This window comes from Ambystoma mexicanum, chromosome 9, assembly GCF_040938575.1.
Source record: "Ambystoma mexicanum isolate Mex_15411 chromosome 9, UKY_AmexF1_1, whole genome shotgun sequence".
NCBI classification, from domain to species: Eukaryota; Metazoa; Chordata; class Amphibia; order Caudata; family Ambystomatidae; genus Ambystoma; species Ambystoma mexicanum.
In genome coordinates, this window is record NC_090931.1 from 131,445,858 (window position 1) to 131,465,823 (window position 19,966).

Below are 19,966 nucleotides of genomic sequence, written 5' to 3' on the forward strand. Positions count from 1 at the left end.
TTGCCTTGCTTTGTTCCATCCCAATCTCTAAGCTATCCTATTCCGACCACCATATCGCCGTTTGTTGACCAGAACGCCGACTGTCTAGAATCCAAAAACTAAAAAGTGGACTGAGTATTAATAGGAACCATAGAAAACCATGATGTACCTTGCCTTGCTTTGTTCCATCCCAATCTCTAAGCTATCCTATTCCGACCACGATATCTTGTTAAAATTGTCAGCATTATCTGTGAAACCCTGCCTTTGATTCCTTTTGTCAGCGCCGATTTTCTCTTCATTTTCGTTTTGCATCAACATAAGCCATTAGTGATTTTGATTAAATAAATTAATTTTCCCTAAAGGAAACGGGGTACACCACGTGAAGCGTTACAACGGCCACGTAACTGGAGATTCACTGGTGGCATTCTCTTTTCCTTAGTCATTAAATCCAGTTTAAGTCAAGTTTGCAATCCTTTTTAAAGCCGCTTTTCTCTGTTCTTTTTTCCTAAAAATGAACCTCACTAACTTGCATAACTCACTCAATTTTCCAACTAGAGACCTAATTGCCCTTCCATATTGTACCTAGGATCTATAGCTACACCTCAACACAAAAACCGCATTGCGATTTACAATATTTCACCCGCTTTTATTAAAAACCGTTTTGGTAAATTCAGGGGGGAATTGCAAAGTTTGGTAATTTTCCAACGTGTCATTTGCTGAAAACATGTTTTAAAATCTGTCACTGATTTTCGAACTGTATGCCCTTGCTTATACATTGCTTGTGATGGTTTGTACTTTTACATTGTTGCTTTAGTGAAGAATATTTGTTTCAAAGTTTTTACACACATTCATTAATTTATTCATCCATTTCCGAGTGTCATTTTTAGCATTGCCAAGGTTTAAAATCCATATTTCTCCCTTGTTTGGGGAGAGAAGGTCAGATTTCAATTCTGTTTAGTATTTGTCATTCCTGATTACCTGCTGTTTCGGTTTATCCATTTAGAATTGATCATTTGTCGGTTGAGGGAACATTGCAGGGGGCAATTCTAACTCAAGTGCTATCTTACCTAAAATCAAAATGTGCTCCTATTCCCTGGTGTTTTGTAGATGTGTTAATAGAAGGTTAAAACTAAGTGCATTGCTTCCATTCCTATTGTTCTTATCACCCCATTGGTGATTGCTGCCCCATATCAAAAATTGTATGATTTCTTTTAATTTTCAAAATAAATATTATATTTTATCAACCATCCTGGTTCATGGTCCATTGTTACCCGGGGTATTTGAAAAGGGGGTGTGATATGAGTGGTACATCATCTCAGTATTGAATCTAATCTAAAAACATAAGCATTTCAATTGCACGCTGCATACTGGGCTAAGGTGTGCGTCGCCCGATTGAAATCCTTAACAAGTTATCAACTGAGTAAGCGCAATGATAAAGAGGAGGTTTACACCATAAGGTTTACACGGGTCAATATTCGAGAAGAGAAAGATAATGGAAAAATAAAAAGGAGGAGACGCGGAGGATGAACAATCGGTAGATGAGAAATAAAGTGGAAGGAGAGGCAAAAGAGAAGTAGGAGGGTGAGGAAAAGCATAAGAATTGGGAGAAACCAGTATAAAGAAGACATGGGAGGAGAAGCGGTCAGGGGGGAGGAGAAGAGGGGAAGGATGATGAGGAGAAATGAAAAGAGAAAATAAGCAGAAGACACTGGCGAGATGGCAAACTCAGAAAAAAGAGGACAGGGAAAAGAATCAAAGGAACAGGAGGAGGGGGAGGACCAAGGATCAGAGGGGACAAAGGAGAGGGGGAACTTGCACAGTTGGTGCAGAAGAAGCAGTACAAAGAAGGAAAATGCCAGGAGTAGTACATGACAATTTATTAATAGAAGAATCAATAGAAGGAATTGGAGGGCTACCCGATGTTCATCCTGATTTCTCCTTTGCCTGTGCGTGAAAACATTCTGCAGGAGCATTTCACACACGTGTTGTTCTAAACCCCCTCCACACCTCTGTTATTTCAGGTAAGACTACAAGCAGAAAGGGAACAGCTGGAGTGTGTGGCAATATCCCTGGGGTCTCCAAGGCAGATGTATTCCTGCCACCCCCAGACCTCCCCATCTCATGCTTTCTCCTTCCCCACCCCCCATCACCTGCCACCATTCAAGAGCTGCCCCAGGTTGACAAAGAAAATACCAATACTGGACAGAAGCAACTCACCTTTCTTTTTGCCACATGGACAGCTCCTGAAATGAAGAAAAGAAAGATCTAAATATTTTGCTAAGCAGGTTGAAAATCGGTCACTCTGAATCTGCCTTCAGCAGACATCTGAGGCAGGTGGGCATTTGATCAGATCATGAAATGGACGTTTTTAGAACACAGTGACCAATTACAGACATCCGTACATCTTATGGAAGGCCCCCACCACTTTCTGGATTGGACAACCATTCCAAGGATGGTTGAGCAGCTCCCCACAAAATAACCCCGTCTAAGGCGTGGAACTAAACTCTGAGTCTAATTAGATATTTCGGTTCCATGTGATATTTTCGCTGCAAAAATATTGCTATGCAAAAACATTGCCATATTTTTGCGGCAAAATAACACATGGACCCTGCGGGGGACACCCCCCGCAACCCCTGCATAATTTTTTTTATGTGCGGGGGACACCCCCGCACCTAATATTTTCGCCACCAAAAATATCACCTATGGCCGTTCGCGACGACCATATGTACGGCAATATTTTTGCTGGTGAAAATATTACCCGATACCGATATTTCGACCAAAGGTGTGCGCACTTTGGCATCAAGTTGTACTTTTGAACATTTACTGACAACTATTTGTGCTTTCCTTTTAAGAAAAAGTGTGACATTTCTGAAGTCCGGGAACTAACATGGCAGAAATAATTGTAGGATTATTCACATTGGCAAAAGAAAAAAAAAGAAAGAAAAATGGCAACTGACAACAAATGTACAGTCGAGGATTTTAATTTAACCATAGAAGCATCATTGCTGTTGGGACCCCGGTTCACCTTACTAAAAAGTCTGCAGCCCTTGCCTCCAGATGCCACCCGACACAGTCCCCGCCACCGCCACATGGCCCTCCGGCACCTGTGCACCATGCAAAAAGACAGTTTCCTGGTTCCCGACATGCGCAGTGGAGCTGGAGCACCACCACCCCAAGCCTTAGACCTCCTGAATGTGTGAGGAGGTTTAGGAGGGCCCTACACATACATTTAACCCGCAGTACCCCAACCTGCATACACAAATTGCCATGAAAGATCGGGGAAAGCAAAAATGACCCATCTTTCAATGGCTCGTTGGACCTGCATGCCAGGATACGACTGTCAAAAGTAACTGGTTAGCCTGCACAGTAAAGTCAGCCCAGGAGCACATCTTGAGCTCCTTCCTGCAGCTGGGGAGGGGGGTGCTGTGTTTTCCTGGGCTCGTGTGCCTCCATTATGAGTCTTGGGTCTGCACTATGTCCTACATTATGGACAAGCCGCCCCTGCCATCATTTCAAGAACTGGACTATACTAATGCGCTGGGAGAGTTTGTAATGAAAAAAGGCAGAGGAATGGACGTTCACAGTAAACATGGCATCCATGTGCGATAGCCCGGAACACCAAAAAACCAAAGTGCATAAAGGGGATGTGCCTCAGGCCAGCAGCAAAAGAAAAAGTAATCAAAAGAATAACAAATAGGTAACAAAGGGAAAACAAATGCAATTGGACCATATTGTAGATTTAGGAGTTAGCAACTTTTTGCACGGTCAAAACATTTTGCCATAAATTTGGTTTGCCATTATTGCAGGAAGTCATTCGGGAGGCCATATAGAAAAATACTGACTTGGCACAGAAAAGTTGCTAATAGGGACAGGGAGTTCAGGATAGTGCCACAGATAGTGGGAATTTGAAGTAAAGAGGCACCGATTATAGAATGGTGGCAGATGAAGTTGTGTGTATAAAGGATAACTCATTTATTTAAATCATGGTTTGAGTCTTGTGAGAGATTAGTGAAGGGAAAAATAGCAGATTAATACAGTCTAGTATAGTATAGCTCAAGGTAAATGAGATATCGGGCTATTTTAAAGCAGAATTTAAACATGAGCATTGTAATGAAAGGGACACACGTCATCAAGCATGGCAGCATTATTTGGAGGCCTCACCAAAAAGGCGTTGATCAGCAGGACTCGAGATGTCTACATTTTCTATGAAAACAATATCAAATATACACTTGACATCTGAAGTGTGTCTCATGCCATTAAGTGCAAAACATGAACAAAAGATTACCTGTTGTAACGAAAATTGTGCATTATTGGGGGACGCAACATGTTTGAAACCAAGTGGTTGTCTCCCATTGTCCTAGTTTGCAAGACGAACAGCTTGATTCGGTTGCATAAAGACAAAAGGTCCCGTAACAGAGCATTCATTTTAAAGATGCCTATGTACTGCCTAAGCACAGTGCGTTACCCAATTTCACCAAGGCTAAAGTATTCACCAAATAGGTCTTATTGCCTCATCGTGTGTCTAAGGAGGAGACCCTGTTTAGAAAAAGGGATCTTATAATACAACAGAATTTGGTTCAGCATCTATGGAGATAGCGTGCAAAAGGTAACGCATAAAAAAGGTCATGCGATTGATCCAAAGCAACCAATACATTTAAGAAAATATTTTGATGAATGTAGCAAGAACAGAGCAACGTCAGGCTGAGCATGGTACTGACCGCATTAGCAATTAAATGCAATTAAAAAGGAAAGCATGCCCATTTGTGTGGATGAAAGGACCTTTCTGGGTCATGAACATTCCTACAGATGCACAAAGCATACAACTGCCTGAACACTAAGATATGTTTGGGGGAACTAGAACTTGCTAAAAATAAAGGAGGCAGGGAGCAGTAAGATTCCCTTTCCTCTTTCTTTTTAGTCAAACTCCCGAGTTACTTCTTTTCAGAAAGTAGTGCAGGGAAACCTAATGAAATATGGAAACAGTTAATGAGGATACAGTTATTTGGTTTCTAAATCTAATATGTGATGCGGTGTGCAGTCATAACATCAAAAAAAATGTCGAATTACACAAAAATCAAAAAAATAATGTCGAAAAAAAGTCGAATGATTTATTTTTTAATTTATATTTATTTTTTGGGTCCCGCATGTAAAAAAAAGGTAAAAGCAAAAAAATATATACATAAATCAAAGGGGGTTGGGGGATCCCCCCCATTTCGAATAAAAAAACGTACTAAAAAAAGAAATTCGACTTTTTTCAAAATTAATTTTTCGATTTTTTGACTTTGGACATTTTGGTTTTCGATTTTAGGACTATAAACCATGTGCTGCTCTAGGGAATTGTGCATCCATGTTACCGATGAAGGGTACAGAGGAAAGCGAATTTGCTGGCAGTAATGAAAATAAATTGCCACATTTTGCTATAAGTAAGGCTTGTTACTGAATGAAATGTTATGTTTTTTCTTTCTCTTTTCATGTTTTCTTTATTGTAATATGTGAAAGGTTTATATGAACGACATCACACACTAAAATTAAATTAATTAAGTTACCGGAGAAGATTTAGACCCGAAGACTACCAAAGATGTCATACAAATAACCTCAGAGAAAGAAATTCCTACCTTGACTAAAATTATTTTTAAGGGGTGCTTGAAAAGTCAACTTGCAGGATAAAATGGCAGAAAAGTGTACAAAAGGAAGGGGGGCTGCCTTTACAGGACTGTGATAACATTTAACGGACAAGATTGTAAGGAAGGTCATGAGGACCATTTTGGTATTTAAAGAGTCAATATAGTGGTAGACGGCAAGTAGTATATTCTCGGAGGGTGGAGTGGAAGAACACGGTTTTGGTGATGGTTAAAGCACAGTGTGGCCATGTAGTCATATCTTTTGGCTCATTTCTTGGACATGTCCACAGTAGATGACAAAAGAGTAGCGCTCATAGATGTTGGGCGTATCCAAATAAAACAATTGAAACACTAAAACTCTAAAGAAAATTGACAGCAGGAAGGTTGCCAAAGATTTCAGCAATACAGTAAATTCATAATTAAAGGCTGAAATGCAAAGTAAAACAAATAAAGAAAAAAGGTTTGTATGACCTCTCACAAATCAATTAATGCAATAGGTTAGACATGTGGTTGCTTAAGCACATTTCCCATTTCAAATGTAAACCTTTAATAATGTGTGGATTTAATCCAACAGTTCCTCTAACAACCCATGTGCTCTATGCAATGCTGTGGACCTGTCCATGTTGGTTGCATAGGAAGTACCGGCAGGAAATTTAAAATCTGCATTCAAGAACATTTTAAGTCCTTTAAAAAACCCTGACACCAACCATCTGTTGGGGGGGGGGGCACAATCAGAGAACATGCAAGGGAGAAACTCAAGAACAAAGCGCCTAGAACTAGAAGGTGAAGTTATAGAGCTGAAGTGGGGTCATTTGGGGCGGGATCAATTCTATAGGCACCTGCCATACAGGCCTTGATGAACTGTGCGTGTTTTCATGATAACTATAACTGCATAAGAGGCTTGTGTCTCCAATGTATAAGCTCCTTCTGTGCATGCAGATTTCGTAACATAACATGTGTATTTGTAAAGCGCACGTTTCCCTGAAGGGGCATCTTGGCGCTAATAACAGATGTTGGTTACCCAACTTAATGGTACTCATTTTATTGACCTCAGGATGAAAGGTTGAGTGGACCTGCAGGGATTCGAACCTGTGACCACAAGGTAAACACAGACCCTGTAGTGGATGCATTAGTCCACTGAGCCACAGGCCCTACAGCCTCTCTCAACAAGGCCAACACATGACCGAACCCTGCATTAACCAAGCAACTGGAACGTTTGGTTAAGTGAAATAATTCTGGTCTACCATAGGGGAAGCCCAGATTGGCTTCCTGGTCAATTCCTAAAATGGCACAGATAGTCAATACAAAGATCACATTTTAAAATGCATTTCTAAAATAACTATGGCCATAAAGAATGATTTTTCTTCAGTAACCCGTTTGATTTCCAACTATGTAGGTCTGGTTAATAGTGCAGATTTCCTGCTCACCATGTGGGAGGTCCAGCTTGGAGTCCTGCCATTACCCTAAACAATATCTATGGCACCAATGCACTGGATTCCGTTTCCCCCAATCACTGACCATCTAACAAAATAACTAAACATTTAATTTGATATTTGGAAAATATTTCATACTCAGAATCTTTGAGGCAAGATGAAGACCATAATTGCCAGTGCAGCTCCTGCCACTCAATCAAGTTACAAGCAAGCTCCTTTCATGCACGACTGCCTACGGGTTGCATGTGCGCTTTACAAAGGAAAAAAATAAAATAAATAACCCACTCATTTCACGGAACCTTAGTCTTATCCTTCCTGGGGAGGAAGGATAGCTCAGGGGCAACACGTTTGTCTTGGAAACAAGAGAACACAGCAACAGTGGTTTGAATACAGATCCCGCGCTTGGAAACCACTAGCTGGTTATGGATAATAAAAAATAAAAGATATGTAATTCAGAATATATACAGTGCTCAATTTCCCTAGGACAGAATCTACACAGAGTAGACACACACCATTCTAGTATGGTGTCCATCCTCTAAGGCTAACATGTGGCCGAGAAGGGCATGCACCGCTTGGTAGATTGGCAAGCCGGGGGAGAGCGACACTCTGATCCAAACCCAAAGGTGTCCGCTTGTTTGCTGCTCTTTCTCATTTATGGATTTAGAATTATAATAATTGTTTATTTATAACACGCTTAAAACCCAGAGGTTTCCAAGCGCGGACCTGGGGATCAAACCTGTGTTGCTCCACGTCGTCTTTCTTCCAAGACAAGCATGCTGCCCCCGAGCTATCCTCCCGAGAAAGTTGTGTTGCCACAGAAAAATGTGTAGATCTCAGTCTTTATCACTGTGGCCACAGGTAGAAGAGTTCAATTCAAGATCCATTTGCTGTCAAACAATTTTCGTTTTTAAAAAAAAGCAAACAAATCATTTTTTGGGGTCAACAAAAATCCAAGCCTGGCGCTTTGGTTGCTAGGAAACCCCAAACTATATCCTTTGTGTTTTTTGTTCAAGAACCATAACTAATAAATGAACAAACGTGAGGAATCTGAACAACCGTATATTTCAGAACTGGAACTTAGCCGCTTTACCTCCGGCACTAAGAGGGTCAGTGTGAATCTGTCTTCTTCACCCTTTTGTTTAGAATATATATTTCTGAAACAAAGGGCAATTCTACCCACTAATAGCACATGACAGTGATGAACATTAACAGGAACTCGATTTGATAAATATCCCAGTATTTAAGAATATCCATGCATCCTATTTATTGAGGAATCTTTTCAAACACTGTCAACTCTGTATTTTAATGAGAGTGAACGTTTTCCATAGTCTCTTACCTTTTGTGACCCAAACATCCTCCTTTGATTTCTTTTAGATGTTGCAGACCAATAGTATAACTTTCAATAAAGGTTTCCCTGGAGAAGCTGCTGTTGCGTAACACAACACTAGCCAAGGTGTCAAACAATGATCTACTCAAAAAGGCAGCCTCAATAATTGTTTTCTCAACAAATACGTTTCACAATATTACCAAGGTCACAGCAGAATGGAAACTTAATGCATAAAAAGTACATGGACGTTGGAAAACACGAACCAAATAAGAACGTTGGAGTTGATCTACAATTGATTAAAGCCCTCTGTATGCAATATTAGAAGAACATTGCGCTAAAGCAATCTTGGTCTTGTTTAACATTTATCCTTCTGAAGGCCGATGCAGAGGGGCCAGGGCGTAAGGCTGCAAGCTGACATTTCTTTACAGCAAAACTCATTTTGCATGGGTGCAATTCCTAATAAAACAACACTGCATGAGAGGTTTGAATAGCAGTTCAGGCTATTGTAGCTCAATGAAAATGAATGGTGAACAGCAGCAGACGCTGCCAGCACTTTAGCACTGCTGTACATTTGCTCTTTATAAAAAACAAACTGTGTGGACTAATTTTGAAAAAAACATTTCGATAGAGGAATCTTAAAAAGGTTAAGTTGCTTCCTGCACACATTTTTGGCCACCTAATGAAGATGCCCTGAACTCAGATTGCACAAGTAAAAAAGAAAGTCTATAAGCATCCCCTTCCACCCCCCCCCCCCCCCAACATAAAAGCCATGTGGTTGAAAATGCCTCCTGCAACGGGTCTGTAGGGTGCATTCAATCCTTATGCAACTTATATAGCGGTGAAGCAACAGGGCACTGGACGTAAAGGACGCCCCCATGTGGTTGCAGGTAGGAGGAGGGTTGTTCGCTGGAATGGGTACAAGGAAGCGGCGCTGGCAACTGCTCCGCAGGGGGAGAAATAGGCTTGTGTGGAGTGAGCAGAGATGAGCAAGATGTTTTTTCTAGAGTAGGGTGTTTAGGTCCTTCCAGAAGAGTATTGTGGAAGGGGCAGCCTTATTTATACCGACAACAATCTCAAAGACAGGGTGCACAGTAGCAAGAGGCTTGCATTCTAGGGGGTTCCCTTTTGTAGGATCTGGTTTCCAGTCTGGTAATGTCATGGACTATGGTCATGCATTCACCCAACGGGAGACGCCTTAGCCGGGTAGAGTGGTGCTTTTGTTGCTTTGCAGGTGATGCACATCATCTTGAACATGATTGACGTTTGAAGGGATCAGCCGGTGCAGGAACGTGAGGCACGCTGCAAGGGATCAGCCGGTGCAGGAACGTGAGGCACGCTGCAAGGGATCAGCCGGTGCAGGAACGTGAGGCACGCTGCAAGGGATCAGCCGCTGCAGGAACGTGAGGCACGCTGCAAGGGATCAGCCGCTGCAGGAACGTGAGGCACGCTGCAAGGGATCAGCCGCTGCAGGAACGCAGCCGCTGCAGGAACGTGAGGCACGCTGCAAGGGATCAGCCGCTGCAGGAACGTGAGGCACGCTGCAAGGGATCAGCCGCTGCAGGAACGTGAGGCACGCTGCAAGGGATCAGCCGCTGCAGGAACGTGAGGCACGCTGCAAGGGATCAGCCGGTGCAGGAACGTGAGGCACGCTGCAAGGGATCAGCCGGTGCAGGAACGTGAGGCATGTGCATGAGGCACACTTCAAGGGATCAGCCGGTGCAGGAACACGATGCACGCTTGAAGGTATAAGCCGGTGCAGGAACATGAGGATGGAGTGATGTGTGTGACTTTCATAGTCCTGTGATGAAGGTTGCTGCAACGTGCTGGTAGGCTATAGGAAAGGCTACTATGGAATCTGTGGTGAGACTGGAGTCTCCACCATTGAGATGGAAGCTGGCCAGTGCTTGGACAACTGCCTCAAAACTCGGGGCAGGGTTGAAAGGCTTGACTTTGTGGAGTAATGGAAGAAACGATGCTTGGGTATTCTTGAAGATGTTATAAGAGGCCATGGTAGATAGTCAAGCAAAGAGAATTTGCAGTAGGTAAAAGTTGAGGTGTGAATCTGTCGAGCTTCATGTCAGTCATTCACGTCTTGACATCAGGCATGAGTGAAGGGGGAAGAGGGGCTTCTTAGGAGAATTATGTTGGCCTTTGTCATGTTGAGCTTCAGGGAGGCGCTTGAAATCCAAGGTTGGATGAGTGATTCTCTGCTTTTGGTGAGCGTTTGTAAAAGCATATACTTCCAATTTCCCATCATATCATCTGTAATTATTCGGGGTCCCTCGGCTTATTTTACATGAACTTAAAAGGCTAAACATCTCCCTCCCTCATTGAGCCAGGGTGCAACATTTCTAATTGGAAGCTACTAGCCTCGGCTAGAAGTCTCTTGCACTCATTGTGATTAAGGCCGGGGTAAGACTAGGGATGATAATAAAGTATCCTGCATCCTGTTCTCAGGCTTAAGCAAGCAAAGCATTGACACTCGGGTGCACCCAAAGCAGAATGCATGCATGTGGTTCAAGGGCTGCTGTGGGGGTTTGCTCGCTCTCGCGATTAAGGCTTGTGAGAAACTGATGTAGGAGGACATGCTCAATTTAGATCCCAGAGAAATGTGATCCAAACTCCCCCCTCACATTACGAAAAGGTGATCCTGGGCAAATTCTGTTCTCTTTGTTCCTCGCTCCAAATTTTGTGGCAACATTTGGAGCTTATATTAAGTGCAATATAAAACCTAAAAAAAACAAAATAAAGAAAAAAAATAAAAGGGTCAATAAACAAACGCTCTCTTGGGCCCAGACTTCTTATTGCTGAATTGCAAATCGATAAATCAGAAGCCTGGGCCTAGATTTTAAAAATGCATTTTATTGTGCATTTGCAAGGTGCTTAATACAGCAGAATTTTGTTTAAAAGCACCACAAGGCTAATGGGAAGAGAACAGGGGAAATAATAGCAAAAACAGTAAATATACAGTTGTGGTCCTACTAGGCCTTATGGCATTGAGACGTGCCGGGCATTGAGGAGAAGGGCAGGGGATGGGGATGGAAGGGGGAGCGGAGTAGTGGATAAATGCTGGAGGAGGGCCGGGGAGGGAAGTGCTAGGGGGAGCCAAGGGGGAGAACCTCAGGCTAAGTGCTAGTACAGACGACTCTCAAGGGTGGGATGTGGCGCCGCCTAGGAGGCGCCCACAAGGGCAGAACAGTGGGTGCGAGGGGTGCTGGCATTGACTGGGAAGAAGGGCCCGGGATCCTGTGAGGTTCATGAGGATCAGGCCACCCGTCACAGCGGGTGCTTAGCAGGGAAGGGAAAGGAGGTAGAGAAGAGCAGAGTTTTTAGCAGTTTCTGGAATTTCAGGAGGTCCGACTCAAGTCTGAGTGGGGCAGGGAGGCTGTTCCACAGGAAGGCCCCAGCCGAGGCGAGAGACTTGACCCCCCACTCTCTGCTTGGAGAAGTGTTTGACAGCCAGAGAGTTGGAGTTAGAGGAAGATATATGGCTCTAGAAGCGGACTATTTAGTGAGGAAAAGTTAGAGATAGCGTGATTCCCGGCCCCAGAAAGGCTTCGTGGACAATGCAGAGGGTCTTGAATTTGATCCTTGCAGCAACCAGGAGCCAGTGGAGAGATTTCAGGACTGGAGAGATACGGTCCCTGGGTTTGAGGCCAAGGATAAGTCTTGCAATCCTGTTCTGGATTAGCTGGAGAGGGCATAAGGAGGAAAGAGAGATATTGAGAAAGTTTGTTCCAGTAGTCCAGCCTGGAGAGAGCAGAGCTCTGGATACATTGAGCTTCTGAGGGAAGGTGAGACAAGAAAGAATCCCTCGGAGGTGGAGCGAGAAGTGGGACTTCTTGGTAAGGTCCATGATGTGAGGGTTGAAGGCGAGAGCATAGTTGAAGATGACCCCAATGTTATTGGCCCCACAAGATGGTGGGGGTAGAGGGTCCAAGAGGGTGGCCAGAGTGTAGAACGGGAAAAAGGGCACAGGTGTCCCGATTAGGATCTCTGTCTTACTGGCATTAAGACAGATCATTCGCTGCACACGATGCCTGAATGGCGGACAGACAGTCTGGGATCAGAGAGGAGGTAGTAGAGGGAGGTTTGAAGGAAAGTTGTGTATCATAACACTGCAAATGAGGAGAAAAAGAGATCAGATCAGGTGAGCAAGAGGGGCGAGATGGATATTTAGGGCCATGGTGATAGGATAGAGCCCTTTGGGACGCCACAGGTAGAGAGGGTGATGGTGGAGGAGAAAGGGCCCAGTTGCAGCTGGGAAGGGTGGTCAGTGAGGAAAGAGGTCCACCAAGTCAGTGCCGGCCAGCGATGCATAGGGTGTCACAGAGTCGTTCTAGGAGGATGGAATGGTGGACTGTGCCAAAGGCAGAGCTGAGATAGAGGAGAATGAGAACAGCAGGAGAGTTGAGTCGAGATTTGCGAGCATGGTTTCACAGGTGTTCAAGAGAGCAGTTTCCGTGCCTCTGCATGCCCGAAATCCAGATTGAGGGTCATGAAGGCAACCAACAAGATCCGTGTGGGGGGTCAGTTCGGCGAAGGGTCAACTTTTCCAAGAGTTTACCCAGGAAGGGTGTAGTAGAGATGGGGCGATAGTTAGCCGGGCAGAAGGCGTCAGCAGATGGCTTTTTTAAGAGAGGTTGCAAGGGAGTGTTATGCTCGAGACATAGAGGGAAGTTGCCAGTGGCAAAGGAGTGGTTACAGAAGATTCCCCACTTAACTAAATGATGTGATCCTGGACTAAATAGTTTTCACGCACTGAGGGTCATTTCCGCTGTTCGCCAAATAAGGGATTGGCTCGGGTGAGCTACACTGAATTAAAGTCACTGACTTGCAGGATCTTCTCCAGAGAAGGCTTTCTAATGGGATTGGGAATGGTCAAGGGTTCAAAACTCTGGACAGGGGCCAAGGTTGGGGCCGCTGCTGAAATGTAGCTGAATAAGTAATGACCAATTATAATCGGGGGTTGGTGGGTGTAAGTGGGTGAAACTCTACCATTTGTAATATCGGAAGGACGGGTAAAGCTGGCCTTGGATTATACAGCTGCTGTGCGAGTTGTAACCAAGCCATGACGGCTTTCCTATGCGCAGGTACTTAGCAAGGTACCTGGTGGGGTCAGAGGTCAACTGATTTCACAATAGGTATTTCTACCTTGGAATCCAAAACTTGCAGGTCAGGCACACAGGTATGGACCACCACCCAATCTGCAAATGACCATTGCTGTTGGGGATGAAGTCCTAAAAATCCAAGGCCAAAAACGTGAAAGTCATTTCATGTTTTTGGAAGTCAAAATAACTCCATGCGGAAAATGTTGTGAGCCACAGTTAGGTAATTAGCATTCCCCTCTGGCCTGCTCTTCAAGTTTGCAAACACAGCTAAAGAGAGAACGCTGCGTCTGGATTTGCAAATACCCAGATCTGGCCACGCCAACTGGAGGGAAGGACCCGGGGAGAGAATCGTGGGAAATAAAAATGCATTCTGTATTGTTAGGAACGCTTCTTAGGCTAGGCTACTGGAAGTCACATCTTAAACACGGCGCAATCTGTGGAGGACTGACTCTCCTGTCCTCCATTAGTCTTGCCCTGAAGTTACCGGCAGCAGTGGGTGAGCCAGTGAGTGCAGCAAGTCGAGCTGGTGGAACAGCCTGCCGTCTGAAAACCCCTGAGGCACCGCAAGCAGGTGGACGAGCAGGGATGCCTTCGGCACAGGTGGCAACAGCGTCTCCATCACAAATCCCAGTGAATGGCCAATCAGATTCCTGCTCTACACCAGCCTGATGGGGCCACAGCTTCAGGCAGCCCAGCTATAATATACCCCCCCCCATAACCCAGAAAGACACCAGGCAGCTCAATGCCTACCTTACCCCTGGGGTGGTGTGTGTGGGTCGAGGAGCTGGGGTGCTGTCAACTGGTGCTTGTACTGACAAGGTAGAGCAAGCAGAACCCTACAGTGGCAGTACTTTTCAGCTCATTCCCCAAAATGGCAGTTACTAGTTTGCCTGGTCTTCGTGCGCAGCGCACTCTTCCGAGTCATGCTGCCCAGCTACACCCACCAGTAGGGATGTGTTATGAAGGGTGCATTGCTTTGGCTCGTGGTTCTACACTGATTTTGATGGGCACTTGCCTCACATGAATAGATTGTAGCTCACACTTTAGTTACAGCGCCTAAAAGGAGCGTCAAGGAGCTACTTTAAAACAAGTAGTTGGCAGGGTCGGACTGGGGCATAAAATTGTCTCGGGCACCAATGAAAAAAAAAGTGGCCCACAGTTGCAAATGGCAATTATTTCTTCAAAATACCGAAATCGATAAAAAAAAAAAAAACACAATTGAATGGTATATTTGATCAATTTCGGCCAAATGCACCATTCGATCACTGCCGAAAATACTTAAGAGCTAGGGTTGCGGGGGTATCCCCCCGGTCTCTATGTCGGTATTTTCGGCTTCAGGGGTCGCAGGTGTTTCACCTAATTCCTCAACATTGGAGGCGGGGGACCGAAAAAAAGAAAGAAAGAAAAGGGACAGGAGAGGCAGTGAAAGGAGATAAGTGGGGGATTTGTGGGTGTACTGGCGGTTTTGGGGGGGGGGGTATGGGTTTAGTTTTTTAACCGAGGTTAAAAACGTATTTGTGGTGAAAATGACAGACTCCATCAGGGAAGTCATCCCCGCCCTGCTAGCGGCACCACAGACTCCTCCATTGGGCCCCGGTGCAGCTGCCTCCTCCGGCCCCACAGCCAACTCCGCAACCTCCGCCGCCTCCTCAGCCTCTGGCTGCGGTCCCTGTATCCCAGCCTCTGGCGCCATCTACTCCTCCACGATCCTCCAGAGCCGCAGGATACGGATGAGGAGGATCCGGACACGCCTTTGATCAAAAGTGAAGCAAAATGTGCTTTAAAAAAATATTTATTCAGCCACACTGGTCAAAACTACTAGCCGCATGTGAAGTAACTCATCAAACTGGCCCGCATTGCCCCAAAAAGTGGCCCACTTGGACAAAAAAATAATAATAAATAGAACAAACCTGGCCCACACAAGCATTTTGCGTTTTTGGTCCGGGCACTGCCCTATTGGCCAATCCGAGCCTGGTACTCAGCCCATTTAGGGGCTGCGTGCACAAGTGGCTTTACAGTAGGTCATGAGGGACACGGGACACTTCACACACAGATTTTGTATGTGAAGGGTGAGCACATGGGCACGCGTGGCGATCTCTCTGGAAATCACCCCTTCCCAATCGCCCAGATGAAATTGTGACTCGTCAATTGCGAATGGAGGGCTCTAATTTTGCAGACTGCGGTTCATAACGGGGCAAGAGTTCATGACCAGTGCCCACCGTCAGGATTTACTAGGCGTACGTTTCTGGTTGAATCGGAGCCTGAACATATGGGTTAACGGATGAAAAAGTAGACATCACCGGCCCCTAGTCCTCAAGCATGACCTCAGGAGGCTAGAATTCAGTGATAGGATGGAAGTGGAAACAAGCCAGCCAATTGCAAACTTCAAACAACAAAATATTGGTCTTACACTCTTCGTGGGGCAAAGGCTGCGTAGTTATGTTAGAGGTAGAAATAAGATGTTTCAGCAAGGGTCTTTTTCAGGCCTGGGGCCAGGTTACAGAAGGTTTGCACCGGTTCAAGTGCAAAGTTGCACGGTATTCGCACTAGGGTAAAGTTTGCCCCATTTTTAAAAACAATGGGACACATTAGAAAACCATTGCTCCATGGCAAGTGCAGTTTGGCATGGTATAAGCACTAGTGCAAAAATGGACCTTGTGCAAAAAAGATACATGGTCACTGCACTTTTGCACCAGGGCAAACTTTGCCCTAGTGTTAATACGGAATGGTATTAACACCAGCGCAAACTTGGCCCTGGTGAAAAAAATGCATCGAAAATGTGTTTCCACAGTTTGGGTTGCGTTCTTCCTAAATCGTGCTGATCGCCCTGCGCCCGGTTTGAATAATGTCCCATCAGGAAGGGTAAAATGACAGGGGTCTGGAGGTACCGGGCTTCTCATGCCCTTTACCACCCTGGCTGGCAAATGGCCAGAACAGCAGCTGCCATGTGGATCATGGCGCTGATCACGACAACGAAGCCCTGCACAACTTAGGCTGAAACCCACAGGGATTCGAGCCTCGGTCCGCCTTAAAATCCTGATGCGGGCGCAGAAGCCGTTGGTTTACCCTGTACGGTGATGGGAAAAGCGCCCGGGGTACGTTTTGCCGGTCCGCCAGGGGGAACCGTATGAAACCCATAATGATCGGGAGACCCCAGCGGCAGGCACCGCTCAGCCTAGTCTTACCATTTCCCGCCTCAATTAAGAGGAGGGTCGGCTCCTTATTTGCCTCAGCATCACTTTGTGTTTTTTAAAAATCTCATTTTTGCCAAGTTATGTATATATCGACTATCAATTAAATTCAATATATGGATATCTGCTATCGTAAATGTTTAGGAAATGTATTTCTTTTTTTTTAATTTCAACTTTATTGAATTTTTGTAAGAGGATCACAGTTCACATATAAGACATTGGATCCGTAACCCCGGATCTACAGCTACACAACAGATGGAAGAAAAAGAAAACGAACTATGCAAATGCATCCTTCAGTCTACCCCCAGCTCACTCCTCCCCTCCCCTCACTTGTTAACCTAACGGAAGGAGGGCTCTCCCTTGTTCACCGACACTTCGTTACACCTCAGGCTCCTGGGCCGGTGTCCTTTCAGGTGTGTGTGTGCGCGCGTTAACCTCGAGCTTGGGGACGTCTTAAACAAAGGAAGATGGTACAATGAAAATCAAGAAACCGTAATCGGAACCTGTGCTTAGAAGATGGAGGAGTCTGGCGGGAGGCGCCATTAGTTTTGCAATGTTACTATGGTTTTATACTGTGCCAAATCACCACCGTAGTAGTTTCAGAGCCCGCAGGCTGGTCTGTGGAGTGGCACACTGTGCCCCGGGTAGGGGCATCCGGACATTGTCTCCTGGAAAAAAGAGTGAGGGAGTGGGAGACACGAGGATGGGAAAGGGGGGGGATAGATGCTGCAAAGAGGGAGGGTAGAGCTGGGTAAGAATGTTTTACAGCAGCGTAGGGGCCTTCCAGTATTGTTACGTGGACCACATTCTCTGCACAAGCGAGAAGGCGGATGGGCTCTAAAATGCTGTTGATTGGGTTGAGTTTCTACATTAGATTTAGAGAATTAGAAGTTAGTTCACAGTGTAATGTTCTCTATTGCTGCCAGACCCAGAGACTCTAGTGGGTCAGCATTATATAAAAACCCCAATTTGTTTAGTAATTACTAATCTTATTATTGCAATTACTCTTAAGTCTTGAAACAGCACCACCATTGCCAATGAATTCTACTTCCATTATAACCGTGTTGTTCTTTCATAATGCGTTTTACTTTTAACAAAAGGAGAGGACAAACCAGATGGCTGCAGTGAGAATGCACTGTAGGACCTATGCCTTTGCCTCGCTGACCTGAATCCATCGTTATGGAGTACTGTCTGCTGTACCCATCGAGTGAGCCTGGTGAATTGCCAGTGACTCTCCCACAGACTTTCATGCCATCCCCAGACATTGTTCCTCATAGCGCCGAGACGCTACACCAATCCGAAGGAAACGGCCAGGGGCACAGACTTTGGGTTTTCCCAGCGGGGGCCGGCGTCAAAATAAATAAATAAATGCATAAATAAATAAACAAAGAGTGCCATGCTAAGTATAGGGACTACCCACAATTGGCCTTTCCTAGGGGGTGCCTGGCTACCCACGTACCCTGTGCTCCTGCCAAGGGCAATACACGAAACGGGCAGCAGCAGGACAATATCCAGGCTGGAATATCAATCTCTATAAGATAACAGGACTTTTGTGAAGGATAGTGAAACCAATTTAAAATAGGGCTTTTACTAAGGAAAACATAAATAAACACTATCCTGTTTTAATGAACACTTCAATTACAGAGAGTCCTACTTGTTATAAGGAGTGCAAGGTTAGCTGGCAATGCTGCCTCATGCACTGGTCATTTATTGACCGTCAATCGTTGCAAAGCCGAGTTGACCATACAGCCATTAGATTATTATGATGTTTATTGAGCACAGACCTAGCTTCGAGAAGCAACGGAGCGCTTTACAGAGGTAACTGATCGGCAACGGAGCGCTTTACAGAGGTAACTGATCGGATATACAGCAGGGGTAGGAAACAGAGGGGTGCAGAAGAGGGGTACAGCTGGACAGGGGGAGGAGAGGGGCAGACGGCAGGAGTGTTGCTAGGTCTGGAAAAGATCCAGGGCTACACTGTCAAGACTGTTGGGACGCAGGGCTAGCTAGCCTTTTGGTTGTACCTTCTGAGCTTCTATCCGGGGCTACAACCAAACGACCTGGGGCTATAGCCCCCTAGCAACTCCTCTGGCGGACGATTTCTAGCAAGTCAGGTGGCGCAAGGGGCAATTTGATGGCTTGGTTGTTGAGGTGAGACTCCTCGACGAGGTCGCCCTTGGATTGTAGAGATTGTGTAGCTCGTACACAGATCCCTAAAGAAAGCGCTTAGCTAGCTGCGTGAACTGAACTTAGTAGTGGAAGATTTTGCGCCCCCCAATTAATACGGGTACATTTGTTGTAATGTATTCGTAATAATGCTAGTGTGGTTACTATCAATGGTGTTATTAGCATTTCTGTTGACTAATTCTGCAAGTCTAATGTACGGTGTCCCCACAGGACTTGCTAGGGCAGGGCTAGCATAGTGATGGGATCAAACTAAGGTGGCAGACATGGCCCATGCTGTGATCTGATGCATCCTCGTCCTCCTTTGAGGATTTGCGCCTCACAGCTTAGCCTCGCTACAGTGATCAATCCCTGGTTTATGGAGTAGTTTCTGCTGCACCAATAGAATTGCCACTGACTCTTCTCCAGACCCTGGTCCTACCCCCAGACATCATTCATCATAGCGCCGAGAAGCAAACAAGCATTGCGTGCTTCGCGTAACTAGCCTCCCATGAATATTATCCAAATATTGTTTCCAGCAACCTATGGACAGTAAATGCACTGTAGAGCCTCGACCGCATGTCTTGCTTTTCTAGAGAGGATTTACATGTATGTAAATCTCTGTAACGCACGGTCGGAATTTCCCCTAAACCATATGGGTTATGAACTGCCTAGGAACGAGAGCTGCAACTCGAACCCTTTCCAGGAAAATAAGGGGCGCAGGAAATGCGTTGAGTTCGTCCTCCAGAAACTCCAGAGAACAGAGCCAAACAAGGCAATTTAAAGGACTTAATTCCGAAGTTATTTAGGCCAGAAGGTCACGAGCTATACAATATAGTTAGTATGATAGCTAGGCAGTCTGAATTAAATATTCCAGAAGATTCCATAAAACAAAATCTCAAACCACGCCTCCTACTCCACAAGACTCACTTGAAATCCAGCATTGGTGTAAACTTCTGGATAGGTCGTTCTCGTCCCTGGTGAAGCAGATCACATCCATTTGCAGCCAGCACATACACATCAGTAGGCATGTTGGTGTCCTGAGTGGCTGCGCGCTTTGGGGCAGAGATTACGCGCATCCATTGGTAGGTTAGAATCATTTGGTTAATGTTACACATGCATCATGTGTGAGCCACATTCC

General features: G+C 45.2%; 1 protein-coding gene across 2 annotated transcripts in view; it reads right to left on the reverse strand.

The window, feature by feature from the left end:
* The window catches only part of C9H11orf52 (chromosome 9 C11orf52 homolog), a 208,442-nt gene that overhangs the window by 67,255 nt on the left and 121,221 nt on the right, over positions 1 to 19,966 (reverse strand). Inside the window, exon 2 of one of the 2 annotated variants that reach the window (XM_069614296.1) lies at positions 2,197 to 2,222. The exons of the other annotated variant lie outside the window; for it this stretch is intronic. Coding sequence (XP_069470397.1) covers positions 2,197 to 2,222 — 26 coding nt within the window. The remainder of the gene's footprint in view (positions 1 to 2,196; positions 2,223 to 19,966) is intronic. 2 annotated transcript variants of the gene reach the window in all.